This window comes from Canis aureus, chromosome 15 (genome assembly GCF_053574225.1).
Source record: "Canis aureus isolate CA01 chromosome 15, VMU_Caureus_v.1.0, whole genome shotgun sequence".
Taxonomy (NCBI): domain Eukaryota; kingdom Metazoa; phylum Chordata; class Mammalia; order Carnivora; family Canidae; genus Canis; species Canis aureus.
In genome coordinates, this window is record NC_135625.1 from 48,155,367 (window position 1) to 48,171,702 (window position 16,336).

The 16,336-nt window shown below is 44.0% G+C and overlaps 1 protein-coding gene across 4 annotated transcripts in view; it reads right to left on the reverse strand.

Annotated features, from left to right (window-relative positions):
* Window positions 1-16,336, reverse strand: part of RBM33 (RNA binding motif protein 33) — a 137,897-nt gene that overhangs the window by 36,012 nt on the left and 85,549 nt on the right. For all 4 annotated transcript variants that reach the window (XM_077849541.1, XM_077849539.1, XM_077849538.1 and 1 more), the window contains 5 exons: window positions 7,820-7,952; window positions 6,824-7,167; window positions 5,278-5,562; window positions 3,571-3,858; window positions 131-766 (listed from right to left, as the gene is read on the reverse strand). In XM_077849541.1, coding sequence (XP_077705667.1) covers window positions 131-766; window positions 3,571-3,858; window positions 5,278-5,562; window positions 6,824-7,167; window positions 7,820-7,952 — 1,686 coding nt within the window. The remainder of the gene's footprint in view (window positions 1-130; window positions 767-3,570; window positions 3,859-5,277; window positions 5,563-6,823; window positions 7,168-7,819; window positions 7,953-16,336) is intronic.

Below are 16,336 nucleotides of genomic sequence, written 5' to 3' on the forward strand. Positions count from 1 at the left end.
GAGGGCTGGACCACATGATTGCAAGTGAGGCAGTTATAACTTCCCTTTCTGCAAGAACCTTCCTTGGGAATGGGGGCATTCTGAGTGAAGCACAGATTCCAAGAGGCACCAGTTACCTCGTCGAACTTACCCCGCCTGACAACTTAATCACCCTGACCTTGGAGCTGACGTGCGGCCCATCTCCGCCGCCGCTGTTTGCCCGGTGCATGACAGTCCTTTTCGCGCCGGGCTTGGCGTCCGGGGGCCGGCCCTGCAGGGACGCCACTCGAGCGGTCTGTGAGGGGGGTGGCGGCCCCTCCCCGTCCGCAGGTTTTACCTGCAGGACCTTGTGCTGAGCTGGACTCTGAGGTACGGTTCTGGCCTGTCTCAAATGTTTCAATGGTTTCATCTGTTGTCCTTGATACTGCATGTTAGCACCAGATGGCACAAAATTTGATGTTTTGGGCTGAACATTTGAAACAGTGACATCTTGGTTTTTCACGAGAAGTCTGTTTTTCACATTTTGTCTGACCTGTGCACCTGGGAAGGGTAACAGTGGGTTTCCATTGGTGGGCAACGGTGAAGCCGCCTGCTGCTCCTGCTCTGCCGCGGTGGGGGGCAGGTGGAGCTGCTGCTGCTGGGCCAGCCTCTCAAGCAGCTCTTTCTTCCTGGCACCTGCCTGCTGCTGCCGGCGCAGCTCCTTCTGCTTGAGGATCTCTTCTCGGAGGCGCTTCTGTTCTTCTATCTTCAAACGATACAACCTCGTCTCTTCGTCTTCATCAGGAAACTGCAAAAGAAAATGGGCCTGCTTTACCACAGAGCCGAAGACAATGGTGGCCATCCCAGGTCAGCACAAGACACTGAGAAAATAAATGCACCTTCCCAAAACGCTTAATTCTGGATCAGAAAGAAGCCATTCAAAATCTGCTTATAGACTTTAAGTGTAACTCCTTCCTCTGGGGAGGGAAAAAAAAAATCACACACAGCTAAAGCTAATTTGGAAAATCTTATCAGAATATTAAAAATGAAATAATGTAAATTTCTACTCATTTACAAGTTTGAAACCAATTAAACTATTCATTTAAGATATCAAAATATGTTTCGAATGGAAATGGCAACAGTAGGCAGACCGTGCTGTCACACAGGTTTTATCTGGCTCTTCTCTGACGAACCAACAAAAGGTGGGTATAAATGACCTGAAAGGGCCTGATTAGAACTATTGATTTTTCGTACAGAATTTTCAGCCTGATCTCAAACTCATTTGTCACAGAATAATTGGTTATAATGAACAGCACAAGTCAATCTCTCTGACCTTGAACTCATGCACCCTCCACAGAATCAAAATGCTGCCAATTGCAGTATTGGAATATTAATGGTATATAAGGAATGCTTTAATATGCCAGCCCCAAACCATTCTGAAAGTCTATCCAAAAAAATCTTTGAGAAAGTTCAGTAACTTTTATAAAAAGCATCCAATGGGGAAAGTTTGTTAAACGTTAAGCATTTGTCAAAAATTATAATTAAAAAAAAAAAAATCACAGATATCCTCAACCAGAGATCCTTTACAAAAGAACATAATAGGATTTAATTTCTTCATAATTCAGCTGTTAACAAATAAGCCTTAAGACTTGGGAATTAAGACCAAAAGGCAACTGAGGCGTCCATGGGTGCTCCTAGAGCCCACATACTTGACCTACAGGCCATAGAGCCGGGTCTCATCAGGACTCCTCAGCATTTCAGAAGTCATTCCAACCAACTTGGTTACCTCATTTCAAAGTCTAGGACAGACCTGAAAGGGCAATTCTGAAGACAGATAGATGAGGGCCTTTAGGGAAGCATCCAGAGCAAGAAAAAGTGTTAAAGGAAGACAGATAAATAGTAATACGTGGACAACAGTTCAAAAGGCTTAGGGGCCAGAGCTTTCAGGGAGCAGCAGACTGCGGGGGAAGAAGCAGGTCTTGAGTGCCCACTGCCTCAACATGGGAATCATTTATATTCACTAGGATTCTCCCCAAGCAATCAAGAGAAATTAAAATATGTTCAAAAAAAGTGAAAATTAAAGAAAATATATGTTCAAATACATAGGAAGAAATACCTCTAGGTACATTTGTTCTTTATTATATCATTATCAATTGGGTGAACGTAACACAATAAACCACATTTACCTAAGGAAAACAAATAGAAGACTTTTTAAAAATAGTTTTACTCTTGGTCCCATTTTATGTGTACACAGAATTAAAAGTGAATACATGAAGACATTCAATTTATACTAGGACTACCTGCAAATTTCACTTCATATACAAAGCACCTGCTTGATTCCACAGAAACTTCCTCAGAAGCCTGCTTAAATCCACTGCTGTCAAGAGGATCGCCACAAGTGGCTAATGGTGTGCCTCAAGCTTATTTTCCTCATTTTATCCAGGCACTGTTACTATAAAAACAAAGTGCTGTGTGACTTAATTTTTCTGACCCAGATCGGGTTACACATACAAGGTTCCTATAAAGAATATAAGCAGGATAAAATTTTTAGCATAAATTTCTTTTTATGAACTACCCCAGTCCACTTGTAAACCTACCTAATTTTTTCATATATTGATCTCAAAACCAAAAAACTCACCCTTCTTCTAATATGATCTTAGTATATTATACAGTTAATTCTGTACCTTTGCCTTGTGTTTACTTCCTAGTGGTAACATTACATTGCCACTGCTGCAAGAATTTTTTAGGAAAATCTGGGCGCCTAGGTGGCTCAGCTAGTTAAACGACTGACCCGTGATTTCAACTCAGGTCATGATCTCAGGGTCGTGAGTTAAGAACCCTAAGTGAGGCTTGGGGTTCTCTCTTCCTCCTCCTCTGCCCCCGCCCCTCCATGTGTTCCCTCTCTAAAAAACAAATAAATAAATCTTTTTTTTTTAAAAAAGAAAAGATTTGTTAGGAAAATCTGACTCCACCCCCCCAATTTCAACAGAAAGATAACAGATTATGAAAACGTGACTTATCCTCTCATGCCTATATTATCTAAGGAAGTTCTTTAAGCTGGTATTCTTTCATTACGTTATGTTAATAAATGATACAAACTTACTATACATTCTACATAGTTTTTAAAAATATTGGTGTAACTTCTATTATCCTGATCTTTTCCCATATCCCAGAGCACTGCTAGCAATGGTGGCCCCTCCCAGGGCATGCCTATGAACAGTAGACTCCTATGCATGGTTAAAACCTATGTCTCACAGATACTGCTCAACTGCTGCTGCATCTGTATTTCTAGGGAGCAGCCTTGGATGGAATCCCTATAACACGGAAGCATCAGGCAAACAGATCCAATAATTTGCTATCCCCCTAGAAGATAACAGTTCTACAGCATCAACTACAACTGCACAAATACAGAAACACAATCTAATATCATAAACCCCTGAGGATAAAAGTATGTCTTACATGGACATGGCTGTTAGGTTCAAGAAAGAATCTAGTGGTAAAAAAGTGAAGATTTTATGAAAAACTCAATGGATAAGAGTAAACTAAGAGGTACAAGTTGATTATATGGCTTCCTGTTTGAGATCAAATATTTTTAAATCAAAACGATCTTACCTCTGGTTCTGTTTTTGCTTCCTCTTTGGGTTGAACCACAGGGCTGACTGGCTTGACTTTGGCTTCAGTCTTGCCCTGTGCGCTCCGGGGCCCACCTCCTGGCCTCGTGGGCGGTGACGTGCTGGCGAGAGGCTTTACTGGAGCTGCAGGCGTGGACGAACAGCGGCTGCTACTCATCTCCATGACGTGCGACGGCGCTATTGGCAACTCGCGCAGATTACTGTTTCTTGGAGCAGTTGGCTGCATTTGCTGCATTGGCCGTTTGGTTACATTCTGAGAAGTTGTATTCTATTACAAGAAGACAGAAATTCAAATTACAATGGGATAAATGGGAGAAAGAACGTTGAAAGGCAAATTATTAGATAACAATATTGTTAAAAATCATTTTAATTAAGAAAGGACTTCTCCTCCTGGGGTGGATAACTTTCCTACGGTGAACACTTTTTTCCATGTGTGAATGTTCCTGCTCTATGGGGCAGCACACATTACCATTGAGGATTAGGACTGGCCAAGGTTATCATACTTGCCTATAGACAGGCTCCTCCTGAATGGAAATTATGCCAGGGGGCTGCAGTTGGTGCCTTAGTATGGGGATTGACATTTGTCACAGAAGTGATAGGGCTCACAAAGGCTTACTGGCACTTTTACTGGGCCCCCTAAATTTAAGGTGGAAGAAAATAAGCAATAAGTCAGTATCCTAAGAAAAACTACATCTTCCAAGAGAAACATGTTCAAAACTTTTATTTGAGAGGAAATTCATAGCCATGTTCATCCCTGGGATTCGCAACAGAGACCCAGCACCTAGAGGAGCTTACAGGTAGGAGGAATGGCTGGGAGAGACTGAGCTCTGAGAGCACCAGGTCAATATTTATGGGTGCAAGGCAGGGGGTGCAGTCCACCACTATTCAAAGAAAGTGAAGCCTAAGTTACAATGCACCTATCCGTAAGTCCCTCCTCCATTCTTATATCATGTTAGTCTCAATGTTACTTTAAGAAAGAAAGAGAGGCTGGTATGAGAAAAATTGAAATTAAAAGCAGCTAAGTTATATGCCTGAAGCTCCAGGTCAAAGGGACTCTGTACTAAAGGGAAAACCCAACTAATTCACCTTGGCCAAGCAGAATATCAGCCTCCTTATGGAGTTATTTAATGGACGACAAGGCAACAGTAATGTCTTGTGTTTGTGAAGCAATGCACATTTCCTCGTTTCCTTCGATGCAAGATGAGCCTGTACCCTCACAACTAAACGTACTGTTCATCTCCCACCATTAAATATAGGCTTGCTGAAGGCAGGAAATTGGTCTCCTGTGTTCACTGCTGCATTCCCAGGAACTGGAATGGCTTCTAGCAACAGAGGCTGATCAATCAATTCTTCCTGAATTCCTTTACTGATTTATTCAGAGCCCAAGGAGATTCAGACAATCCAGCCATCAAACAGGAAGCTACTGGCAAATATTTGCTCAAATAATGTGTCCACAAATAATACCATCTATCGCGGTGAGAATATCTAGATATGTATGTGTAAGATAAAGTAAGAAGGTGTCAATGCAGTGTTTCAGGCACAAATGGGATGTACTAATCTCTGTTGTCAAGAAAATATATTTCCTCACCATTTTTTAAACATACACACGTTTCAGTACTTCAATCAGGAGTGGAGGGCCTCCCCCACCCCCCACCCACGGAGACATCAAATACCGAGGGACACTCACATGCCTCAGCCCCTGGCGCTGGGGGCACTGCATCCGGCCACTGCTGGGTGGAGGCTGGGCCGCCTGAACATGAGGCCTGAACTGCGGCTGCGACGACATGGGCATGAGTGGTGGGGGCGGCACAGACAGGTGGTGGTGGTGCTGCGGCTGGTGTGGCGGCTGTGGAGGTGGCTGGTGCTGTGGGGGTGGCTGCAGCGGGGGCTGGTGCTGTGGCTGCAGGGGAGGCTGCTGCTGTGGCTGTGGCTGTGGCTGGTGCGGAGGAGGCAGTGGAGGATGCAGGGGCCCCTTCCATGCCAAGGAGAGAGAAACAGTTTGTGAATGTGGGTACTAGTGATGCTCCCATTCAGCCATCCCCTTGAAAGCCAAACACCAGAACCACACAGGGGCACTAGAATTTCACTTTACATTGGTTGACAGAGGTAGTATGATCTTTAATGCAATAAAAAGCCAAAGCTGTTTTCATACACTTTATATTTGCTCTACATCCTCTTAATCCCCAAATTCCAGGAACTTGTTCTAGTAAATGACTAAGGATGCAAACCAACACAATGTCAGGGATGTTGCCTGCATCTTTGGCTGGGATACCGAAGAACTGAAACCAACAAACGTGTCCAAAGAATGGCGGCTGCCATAAAACGTAAAAGTGTGCAGCATTTCTCCCATAATGCGGCGGAAGGTAACTGAGGAACAGGAGATCCTGACCCTGTGTTAACTCGCACAAGAGCAGGGTGCCCAGGGTGCTCAGGGCACAGGAAAGCACAAGGATCCAAATGTTGCCGATGACCACTCCCAGATGATGGGATTTCTTAACTTCCTTTTTAAATACTTACCTACACTTGAATAATTCTGCAACGAAGATATATTTGTCATCATTTTTAAAAAAAGAAAAATGAAGGAACATTTTATCCTACTTTAACACCCAAGATAATAATTTTTCTTTTTTTTAACTTTCAATAGTCTACAGGTTTCTAAATAGTTAATTCAAGTATCCCATCATTCTGTATTTTATAGTAAGCTTACATCTGAGCAGAATCACACAGAGCAAGAACAATCTCATAGACGCTCCAAGTCCCCCCATGAAACACAACCTAAAGCAGAGGGCACTCAAATCTTTCAAATAACAGAGGAATGGCAACACGGTTCTCCCACGCAAAGAACCTATCTGCAGCTACATTTTACAGGAACATAATCCAACAAAAAAACTTTTATTTCCACTGGTAAACCTTTCAGGAATCTTGCAATGATATGCAACGTATTATCAAAACACGTCCTACCTTTATTAGCAGTATCACCTTTAAAAAATCTGAAAATTTTTTTCATTTCCCCAAAAAATGACAATCACTTTTTCCATTTCTTCTTTGAAGGGAGAAAAATAGTATTATCAACAAAGTTGTCTTTAGTAAGTAGTATATTTAAAATTAAACCCTTATTCTTTAATCTCTACAGTTTAGAAGACTCTAAGGGAAAGAAGAAACTTCATCTTATGAAACAAAGAACCAGAGCTCCAGGAGCAACCCTCCTCCATGGAGCCTGCCAAGATACATACCTGCAGGTTAGGCTGTGCATGCGTGGGCAGAAAGGGCTGGCCCGGGCCAGGCAGGAAGGGCTGCCGAGGAGGGATGAAAGGCCGCGTGGCCGCTGAGCCAGGCTGGCTGAAGTGCAGGATCCCCACTGGACCCGGCGGCTGGAGGGTGGGCCTGACGGGCCTCTCCCTGGGGAACACAGGCTGCTGTCCCTGCTGATTAAATGCTGGTCCAGGCTGAGTGAACGGTAAGGGACTAGGAGTGGGCACTGGGTGGGTGCTGCTAAGAAGTGTGGGGGGTGGTGGCGGCGGAGGGGGGCTTCTCTGTTCTAGAAAGAGATGGCTTGGGAACCTCGGTTCACCTGAAACTGAGAGATAGGCCACATGAGCCTCTATTGTACACAACACACCCGTCACACAAGAGCAGTTTTATGTATCATCCTACTGGGAAAACAAGTTACAAGTGGTGGACAGGATGTGAATGTTTGAAAAGAATGCTACATTTTACAACTTATTTCTAGATTGCTTCATTACTCATTTTCTATGGAGACTGCCTCACAAATTGTATGAGATTCTCACATTGCAGGCACCAACAATGTCCAATTTTAGCACTGAAATGAAAGAAGTGCTCCAGTACAAAAATCTGGCACTCTTAACAAAAATCTCCTATTAGAAGCTCAATCCTGTTTAAAACATCAATGTGTCAGGAGCCTGGGTGGCTCAGTGGTTGAGCGTCTGCCTTTAGCTCAGGTCATAATACCCAGGGTCCTGGGATCGAGCCCTGCATCAGGCTCCCTGCAGGGAGCTTGCTTCTCCTTGTGCTTCTGTCTCTGCTTCTGTCTCATGAATAAATAAAATATTAAAAAATAAAGTAAAATAATAAAATAAATAAAATAAAATAATAAAATAAAATAAAATAAAATAAAATAAAATAAAATAAAATAAAATAAAATAAAAATGAACATCTCTAGGCACATCACCCAATATGACTTTGCTCCATGAGTCTGCAAGGTCCTTTACCTCCTAAAAAGAAAGGGTCTCGCTCCTGTGGCGGGGGTGGGGCTCTCCACTGGTCCTGGAGAGGGAGTCGTGGGGGCTGGCTGAAATTACTGGGGACAGGCCCAGGTGTATGCTGCGGGAACTCTGGAGGGCCCTGCAGAACAACCAGAAAACAGGATGAGAGGCAGAAAAAGTCTGCTTTTTCCAGAAGTGGATACATATATGGTTCCCACCTGAAAACATCAGTAACTGTCTCCCTTGGCCCCTCCCCTCACCAATATAATTAGAGGTTGTTACAAAGTAAGTGATCTTGCCATAATCAAACATCCAAATGCAGCATGGCAACAGTAATTCCATGTTCTCCTATCACTACAGCACAAGATGACATTATTTTTAAGCTTACTGAAATCCATGCACTTACTGACCCTTCTTGCCCATTAATCCAAGAGGCTAAACGTCTACATTCAGTGTCCCTGGCACTGATCTTCTCCAACATGCTATAATTTGCTACCTTTTTAACACAACCATTAGCTTCAGCTATGAAGCTGCTTTATTTCTTAAGAAAAAGAAATTGAATGTGTACCATAAACATCAGTAAGCTCTGACAAAACAGGACAATGTGAAATGCTTAAGAGACCATACTGCTACAAAAGAAATGTTTTAGTCAGATTTTACTGGATAAGACATTTTGAACTCTTACAGATTAATTCTTCCAATAAAACTCTATTTAGAGACAAAATTAAGTCATTTTTCAGTTGGCCTTTTAAGGATTCATAAAGATCTTTAAACACATTGCATTTGCCTTTTGTTTTTCAGTGAGGCATTTAAAGAAAGCCTCACCATTTTTTTCACTTCTCCAGAAAGAATTAATTATACAGATACCAAAATAACATTCATTTAAAAACATCTTCTTTAAAACTCAGTATTTCTCAACTTTTAAAAAATCACACTTTCTCAATAAACTTGAAATTCTAACTCCTTTTCTGCCACTTTATTACTAATATACTTAGTTACTCTAAATGTGACATCTTACAACACTGAAAATGTTTTTGCAAACTACGTTTACTTTTCTTCTCTTTTTAAAAGCCTGTTCTACCTGTGGCACTTAACAATGCACAGTAAATGGAATAGCACCCATGAAAACCTCCAGAAAAGCCCACTGGGTGCAGAAGTGGCCCATCAGCAAGCGGACTACTGCTACTGGGAGAGTCCAAGGGAACTGTCCTGGAGAACCTTGAGATCCAAGCCAACTTTTGGGAACACTGGGTCTGGCCTGTCCATGTTCTGAGAATCACAAAACAAGCTTAAAAATCAAGTCATAAAACCTGGGCTAGTGTGGGAGTGACCTGTAAGGAAATCTGTGGATCTGCCTGTGTGCTGGGCATGGGGCTGCAATGGGATGGGCCTGGAGAAGAAGACTCGGGAAATGGCCTGGTGAAGTGCTGAGTCTGGAACTACCTGGGTAGGTTACCTGGTTGGATTCAATGCCAATTCTCTTGCTTCTCTGGCTGGTCGTTTTTGGGTTTTTTTTTTTTTTTTCTTTTTTAAGATTTTATTTACTTATTCATGAGAGGCAAAGACATAGGCAGAGGGAGAAGCAGGTTTCATGCAAGGAACCTAATATGGGATTTGATCCCGGGACTCCAGAATCACTCCCTGAGCCAAAGGCAGATGCCGAACCGCTGAGCAACCCAGGTGTCCTTCTCTGGCTTGTCTTGCAGCCCATGGGAAACCATGTCAGGAGGCCAGAGACCTGAGCCAAAGCCCAGGGCAGGGCCTGAACCAAGGCTAAGGTCCAGTTTTTGGCAACCACAGCAGGAGACACCTCTTCTACTTTCCAGAGATGCTTAGCCTCTACATATGTGAGCCAATACTCCGGATACAATCCCTACTATACGGTGACTAAGGAATGCAGTGATTTGCCCAAGATTTAAACAATGCTGACAAAGCCAACATGAGCCAGTCGAGTATTGATACTGTTTGAGCACCCACTTCAGGAATAAGGACCAGCGGGCACTGTGGCCCCTAGACCCATGAGTCCCTGGGTACAATGGCCACCTTTGTTACCCATGGCTCACATACTACACACCAAGCTCTGTGCAGAGCTCTGACCCCTGGAGTTCATGAATGCGCAGCACAGCAAGAGCAAGAATCCCATTTCACAGCCCAGAAAATGGAAACTCAGGATATTGAATAATTTGCCAATCTACTGAGCCAACCAGGCACCCCTGGTTTCAATAATAAAGAAAAAACAAGTTAAAAGCTCCCAAAAGGTTCATTTTATTCATGACATGAAAATGAAGCAGGGAGTTTCAACCCATATGATATAAAATCTTAACAAAATAATAAATTTGGGGATCTTAAAAACCAGATTTTCTCTTGACTTAATTATGAAAACGACAGCCTACAGCCAACTCAGAATTGTGAATTCTGGAAACCATCACGTCATATACAAATTTCTATATTTCCTAACTCATTCTTCCCTGTGGAAAATGCTCAGTCAAAATACAAAATCTCTACAGAGAAGGGCTTCTGTAAGTCCTCGGTACAGATGCTCCATTTTCTCCTGTCCTACTTGACTCTCTTGCCAGCTCCCCGTCTTGCCAACTCACAATTTCAGGAGACTTGCCCACACATCCCTCTCGTCTACACACCACTGAGGGCTGCTGGATGAAGCTGGATTTAATTTCAGGTGGCCTATCACATCTGTGTCCCTCGGTGGCTTCTCACCTGTTCCTGCTCAGGTGCTCCTGTGGCCCAGGGTACTCAGCCATCTCTGAGCATCTCCTGGCCCCTCCACCGTCACAACGCTGACCCTCTACTGTTCCTCTCCCACCCAGTGCTTCCCACTCTGGGCTGCCAGGACTCCTGGTCCTGTCCCCCTGCAGCGCCTTGCATCCCATTGTCCTACCTGCTTTCATTCCCCTCCATCGACACACCACATTCTACCTTGCTGCTCATTTTCACTCTATTATTACATTTGGTCAGATTTTTCATTAAAAAAATAGGGACAGGGTGCTAAATTATAACTGGGGTTCAAAGTATCACACTGCTGATTTGATGACAAGCTCTCCCCTGAGTTTGTCAGCTGGAGATTCTAAGCAGAAAAGCACGGACAAGGGGAGACTGTGTCAGAAAGGAGGATGGACAGAATAAAACGTCCCTCCTGAGAGAGAGGGGAGGCTGCTAGGGTTATTTCCACTGAGCCCTTAACCCCTCTTCTGAAAGTGGCAGCACTCAGCGTGAGCTCTTAGGAACCTACAACAGTCTCGTGCATTCCAACAAAAGGGAAAGCAAAATGTCCCAGCCGCTCCACAACATCACTCTCTCCCCCATCCCTGGCAAGCCCCGCTTGCACTCCTTGCCTGGGGAGGGGGGCAGGATCCAGTCTGTGCAGCTTCTCCGTCCATGTCACCCGTGCCTCGGATCGGAGGCACAAGTCAGCTCCAGGGAACTGCCTCTGGACCTGGCACTCCTCCATGGGGCTGCATGGAGGCCAGGACCAGTAGTGGCTGTCACCTCCCGTCCCTACTCCACTTCCAAGTACAAGAAGTGAGAAGCTTTGGAAAGAGGCTCCTGACTTTTCTGTAGTGACTAAAAACCACAGCTTTCTGCACGATTTGGTATGTGAAGGCCCGATGCTTCCTGCCAGCTTTCTTACCAGGCTCCCACCACACGGGGCTTACACACGGGGCTTATGAGAACTGGAGAATACTCGGTTTTCTTCTGAAATCTGTCACAAGCAATCCATGCAACGAGTGCATTTTACTGCCCCCGACCCTCCCCTGCCATTGAAGCCCCAGCAGGCTGGTCACGGGGCTGCTACAACAGGGCTCTTTGCAGCCTTCGTGTTCTCTTTCCATTACAGAGTTAATTTCAAGTCCTCCCAAAGATAGGTTTTCTCATTATAGATAAGGCAAAATGTAACTGGAAAAGTAGACCAGCTTCCCTTCCATTATGAGTAGAAGGTCTGCTAAAGTTTGATTTTGACTTTGCCATAGGTCGAGATCAGGGGAAGTATTCTCAACCCCCTTCACCCATTTCTAGAAAGAAGCAGTTGCTGAATAACAAGAATGAACTCAAAGAAAAACTGATGTGGTTAGTTTTCAATAAAAATTCCACACTGCCAGAGAACTAGGTACATTCCTGGGAGATTATTTTAAATATTCATAACTTCTAAAGACAGTTTTTGTATTAAACTGAAAATATACTGGGATCATAAATTCCCTTTAGAATTCTAGTATTGTGATTTTCATCTCTTCCCAGACCTTCTCTCCTTTTACTAATTATCTACATGCGGTCTAACTGCATATAGACATAAGCACTCAAATGTTAGCAACATGGAACAAAAGCCCCCTAATCCTTTCTTCATCAGTCATATTTTGCCGGAACTTTAGTCTTCCAGCTGGTCCTCTCTCCGAAAGGCACTGGCTAGGCAAAGGCTGAGCGAGCGAGCGAGCGAGCGGAAGGCAGTGCCAGCCCTCCCTTCACCTAGCACAGCCCCAAGCACGTGACCGACCCCTCTGGGCCTCCATGTTCTCATCTGTAAAAGGTAGGGATACTGACGGTACCTGTTTCTCATGGGAGAAGATGAAAGAACACATTCAAAATACTTACAACAGTACCTGGCAAATAACAAAAGTTCACAGTGTTTGCCATTAGTGTCATTTGTACATGACATTTTTTGTAGACAGCATTCCATACTGTAAACCTAACACAGAGCTACTGACAAGTGACATGTCTCCTTATACACTGCAAGACGGATCAGTACAGACCCCCTTCCTGCATTCTCACTCCTGAGTCACAGAAGGAGGCCTTCACAGATGAGGCATCCAAACATCTTGCAATTCCACCCCTTGTTGCAAATCCACTCCCACTCCTCTCTCCCCTTCAACTGACAGGTCCGTGAGGGGTGACACCATGGTCTGTTTTATTCACCAATATATTTTCATGCTCTTCACAGGGCGTGATATGCAGATGTTTACAAATATTTAATAAATGAATAAACTGCTTATTTCTAATAGCAAGGAAATCCCAACCCCATATTCCAATATAAATACTATGCTGAGCTAAACCCTGGCTGCCCACAAAGCACAGACAGTAGATGGCTAAGTGCTCTAGGAAGGATGTTAAGGGAGGCTGGAATGGACCATCCTGGACACTGGGCAATAAGGCCTGCAGGTTCTTGGGCTGCGCAGACTCAGAACATAGTGCACCAGAACCAAAGAGAAGCCAACATCAACAGAATCTAGTTACCTGACTTAACTCTAGGATAGAAATCATTTTAACTTGCACTGTCATGATGTAAAATAATTAGAGGGAAAGTGATATGAATATGGACTCTTCTCCACCCTGCAACCATCCCCCTAATTTTAGAGAATAGAAAATGAAGAATGAGGGGCACCTGGGTGCCTCAGTAGTTGAGCGTCTGCCTTCGGCTCAGGCTGTAATCCCAGGGTCCTGGGATCAAGTCCCACATCGGACTCCCCCAAAGGAGCCTGCTTCTTCCTCTGCCTCTCTAATAAATAAATAAATCTTAAAAGAAAGGGGGGGGAAAAAGAAAAAAGAAATGAAGAATGAAAATTAGATAGATGATCTGTAGGATACCTTTCCAACACTGCTAATAAGGAGCACAGCCCAGGCCAGTTTTCTTCTGGGCTGTAGACTGAACTTAACAATCGTACAACTATAAGATGCAGGACACTCAGAAACCAGAGAAGAACCAAAGTAAAATGGGGACACACACACACACACACATGCTCATTTTACTCAAATGGTAGAATTCAGCAATAATCGTGCACCACACATATGATAACACAGCATTTTCACAGGGTCAATCCTAAAAGTAAATTCGATCAAGTTAGAACTATACTCCTTAAGCCAGAAAATGCTCAAGAAAAAGTAAAACATGGTAGGAGCAAGTCTGCATAATGGCAAACTTGATCATACTATCCTAACAGCATGATAAATATAGATTAAATACATAAAATACAAAGTCATTTATAAAATATAAACAGCATAAGCCAAAAAAGTATATAATATAAAAACAAATGTCATTTTTTAGAACTGAGGCAAATCTGGATATACCTTATCCCAATCTGTACAAGTTCAAAGATAAGAAAAAGTAATTATCTCATTAATGTTGTAGGACTGTGGATGCTCATGAAATGTAAATCCATATTTATGTTGCTTTTTGGCTATAAATAAAAATTAGCCACTTTCCTACCCAATGAGGACACAGACCCCTGATGCTCACTGCGTCTGTGCCCACATCTTCCTGCAACCAGGCTACATTTCCTAGCTGGTCCTGCAAGGCAATGTTGCTGGCCGAGTGACCACAGTTCAGCCAACAGCACATGAGCAGAAGTGATGCTGGCCAATCCCAGACCTGGCCAGCTACAAACTCCCAGGAGTGACCCTCACCCTTTCCCCACCAGACAAGTAAGCACAGAGGTCTGTGGGGCCCAGAGGGCAAAATGAGTGAGAAGTACAACTCTGCGGCACTGAGCCACTGAGGGCTCAAGGCTTCTGTCAGTCCCTCTACTCCAGCTGGTCCTCCTGTGCTAGACACTCTGGGGCCATGGCCAGTTCCCCTTTACGTGCAAGTGCCGCATGCCCCAGCGGTTGCCAATGCTGCTCCTCCAAGGCCTGCCTGACCTGGTGCCTCGCCCACTGCCCTGGGGTGGACAACTCTGAGGAAGGGCATATATTCCACAGAGCCCGCACCCCACCCCTACCCCCTGAGAATCAGGTCAGGGCCAGAGACTTTGACCTGAAACTACATCATAGCCCAGTTCCACCCTCTTCCCATCTTGCATCCCCAGCACCTTTCCCTAATCCTGTGCCCCCAAATACCCATCTTGGGCTCTGCTCCTGCTGACCCAAAGCTGCAGCCCACCCTACTGCTGCTGCTAGCTAACTCTGCAGGGGGTTCCTCTGCTATCTCCTTCAATCCTTAGAACGCCCTATGAGGTAGGAATTTTCTGCTCACAGAATCTTCTGAGCATTTAAATATCTCACACCGATTACTGGGCTAGAGTGTGGCAGAGCCTGGACTTGCTCCCGGGCCAGCTATCTCCATGGCACACACACTCACCCACTGTGCTTGTTATGAGCACTTATTCCATGTTCTGTCTCACTGTTTCATTATCACATATGTACATGTTAATTCTGTGACAGTATGTGAATACTGCAGAGTCAAGAATATCAATAAATACTAAATCAAGTCTATGGTCAGACAGCCATGAAAATTCCACGACTGGCCTGAATAGCAAGAGAAATTAGCAGTTCTTATCTGATCAACCTATGAGAAACTGATAAAGGAGGCAGAACCAGAGATGTTATCTATAATTTAAAAGAAAGGGGCTGACTCAAGTTGAGTCAACAAGGAAATTTCTGGCTTTGGTAGTTTGTCCAATAGAATTAAAAATGGAAAAAAAGGGGCTTTGTTGGTGTTAACCTTGAAACCACAGGCTGACACCAGTCAAGTGGAGGGCAGCAAGCAGCAGGTAGGACACCGGCCCAACAACGCTGGCACTGGGGAAGAGAGTTTTACTGGTACCTGCATCAAATTCACCAGAAAGAAGCCCATTTCCAAGATGCCCAATGCCTGCATAAGGGCCAGGGAGTAGGAAGATTAAAGAGTGGGGGGCAGACAACACAAGATATTATTCAGAAAAAGTCAATGGGTGATACACAAAATGAAGTAGAGTAGCAAAGGTTACTTCTCTGGAGATATCAGACCACAGTGGACACGGGAGAAACGACCTGGGGAAGACACACACAGGCCCCTTGTTGCCTCCATCTGCCTCAGTGGATAACAGAACCTGAGAATTTGAACACTTAATGAATTTTAAAACTTTTAAGCTTTAAGATCCTAAGAGCTTCTTATTGACTATCATCAGTACTGCCTTTTGAAATAGAAATTTACTAACCAGGAGGCACCATGAAGTTCACAGTGCCCGTTTCCTCACTGGTCTCTATTTCATTTTGAACACACACATCATTTTCTTTTTCTGTATTTACATAAGTTCAGTTTTGGCTGTTAGGTCTTAGTTACGTGGAAAAGACTGCTAACTGCTTACCCTGTATAAATTCTCACTTCTTCCCAAGTAACACAAGGGCAGCACAAGAAGGCCCTGTGCCCGGGTTCTGCTCACAAGATGCAGATGGCATTGTGGGCTGGAGGCTCTAGGGAGGCTCCTAAGGGCTGCCTCAGCTCGCATGCACCTTTTGTCCCCAACCTTCCTCCTCTTTTGGCCTGGAATTTGGGTAGAAAAGTATATGGGTGCCTGTCACATCACAGAACTGCTATCCCAAGCCAGATCTTTCTTGTTTTTAGGAAAAAATAAGACACTTGGTGCAGGTCACTTTTAACTGGGTTTTCTGTCACAAGCAGGCTGATTTACAGCCTGAGCAAAACAAGCACAACTCTGTATCTTTCACAAACATGGTGTCAAGAAAGAGGCAGAACAACTTTTCCTTTAAGGGATGAAGAAATTCAGGTTTAGAGTTAAAAGTGGATCAGTCCAAGTTACA